Here is a 1,382-nt window from a genome sequence, read left to right on the forward strand (position 1 = left end):
AAAGCATTTTGCGACATTTTCGCATTTTAGTCTATATTTTGGCTCTTATTTTCGATTATTTATAGTCCAACGATTTCATATATTATGATGCATATTTATATGGATTTATTTTATTGATAAAAAATGTATAAATTATAAAAATATTTTAAATGTAATTGTTTGATATTTGATCTGCAATACTTTTGAATTTACATTTTTAATATATGTATATGTAATGTAAATGGTATGTTTAACTCATAAATAAAAAAAAGTAATTTAAAAAGATTATTAAGATATGTATATGATATCTTAATAATCACAGCAAAAAACTTAAAATTAAGCTATCTATAAATTGTTAATTACTTAATATAAAATGTTAGAGCACATCTATATCAAGAAAATTAATAAGGATTATAGCAGCCGATACAATGACTCCTATCACTGTTTTAATTGATAATTTTTCTTCCACATTTTATTACGCATGCTCTCTATGGAGACTCAAAGAAAAGCTTAAATTAAGTTCAATTAATTTTAACTATTTTCAAGTGCAGTCTGTCTTTTGGAACTAATAGCAATGTTTTAGGATCGTTTACGTACAGTATTGGAGTTCTCGCGCAAGTTTCGATTTTGTAATTTTGTAGTACCCTTACAAGCTCAACTTTACTCTGAAAAACAGCGAAACGAGTTCCTAAAAACGGCATACAAATTATCTACCTTAAGATTCTCAATTAAAACTATTTTGCGACTAAAAGATATTTTTGACAGCGAAAGGAAACTGATGGAAATATTTTACTAAAAATATAATAAAATTTTACTGAAATTCTCTCTCAATTGATCACAATTCATTGTTATTTCATAAATAATTCAGTAGAAATTGTACATGTAGAACTGGTATAGTTTCATGTGAGACATAGTCTTATGACAGAAAGAAGTAATATATGTATATAAACATACATACCAATATCGTCCAATTTATCAGGATGTTTCTTTAATTCACGTAACATATCAACGAAATCGTTTCTAGTAATATTATTCGTTTCTCTGTAGTCCATGGTCTCGACGACAACGCGTGTGAAGGATTTGGTGACTTCCGTTTGCGGTAGGACATACGCGGATAATTCGTAAAGCCGCGGAAACATTAGTCTCAGTCTTATTTGTAATATATTTGTCCAAGTCGGTTCGAATATTTTTCTTCCCATTTTTCGAAATTCACTGTTTTCGTTCGACAAAGCGTTCATCTCGATGCCGTAGACACAGTTGCCGATAACGTCGGTCGTATATTTGGCTGTCAACTCGTGACACTCGACAGGTTTATTTTCGCTCCTTACTTTTTCCATGTATTGGATAAGGTGGTCGGCACATTCTGACATTAAGGAGAACATCTCCTTTAGTTTACCGGATGT

General features: G+C 30.2%; 1 protein-coding gene across 1 annotated transcript; it reads right to left on the reverse strand.

Moving 5' to 3' along the window:
• Positions 1 to 312: 312 nt before the first annotated feature.
• On the reverse strand, positions 313 to 1,345 carry LOC112464987 (cytochrome P450 6k1-like). The gene is made up of 2 exons (XM_025032317.1): positions 938 to 1,345; positions 313 to 644 (listed from the first exon to the last, which is right to left on the reverse strand). The coding sequence occupies exons 1-2, from the start codon at positions 1,314 to 1,316 to the stop codon at positions 640 to 642; spliced, it is 384 nt and encodes a 127-aa protein (XP_024888085.1). The 5' UTR covers positions 1,317 to 1,345; the 3' UTR covers positions 313 to 639.
• Positions 1,346 to 1,382: the final 37 nt, after the last annotated feature.

Source organism: Temnothorax curvispinosus, unplaced genomic scaffold (assembly GCF_003070985.1).
Source record: "Temnothorax curvispinosus isolate PA1 unplaced genomic scaffold, ASM307098v1 QBEX01014785.1, whole genome shotgun sequence".
NCBI lineage: Eukaryota > Metazoa > Arthropoda > Insecta > Hymenoptera > Formicidae > Temnothorax > Temnothorax curvispinosus.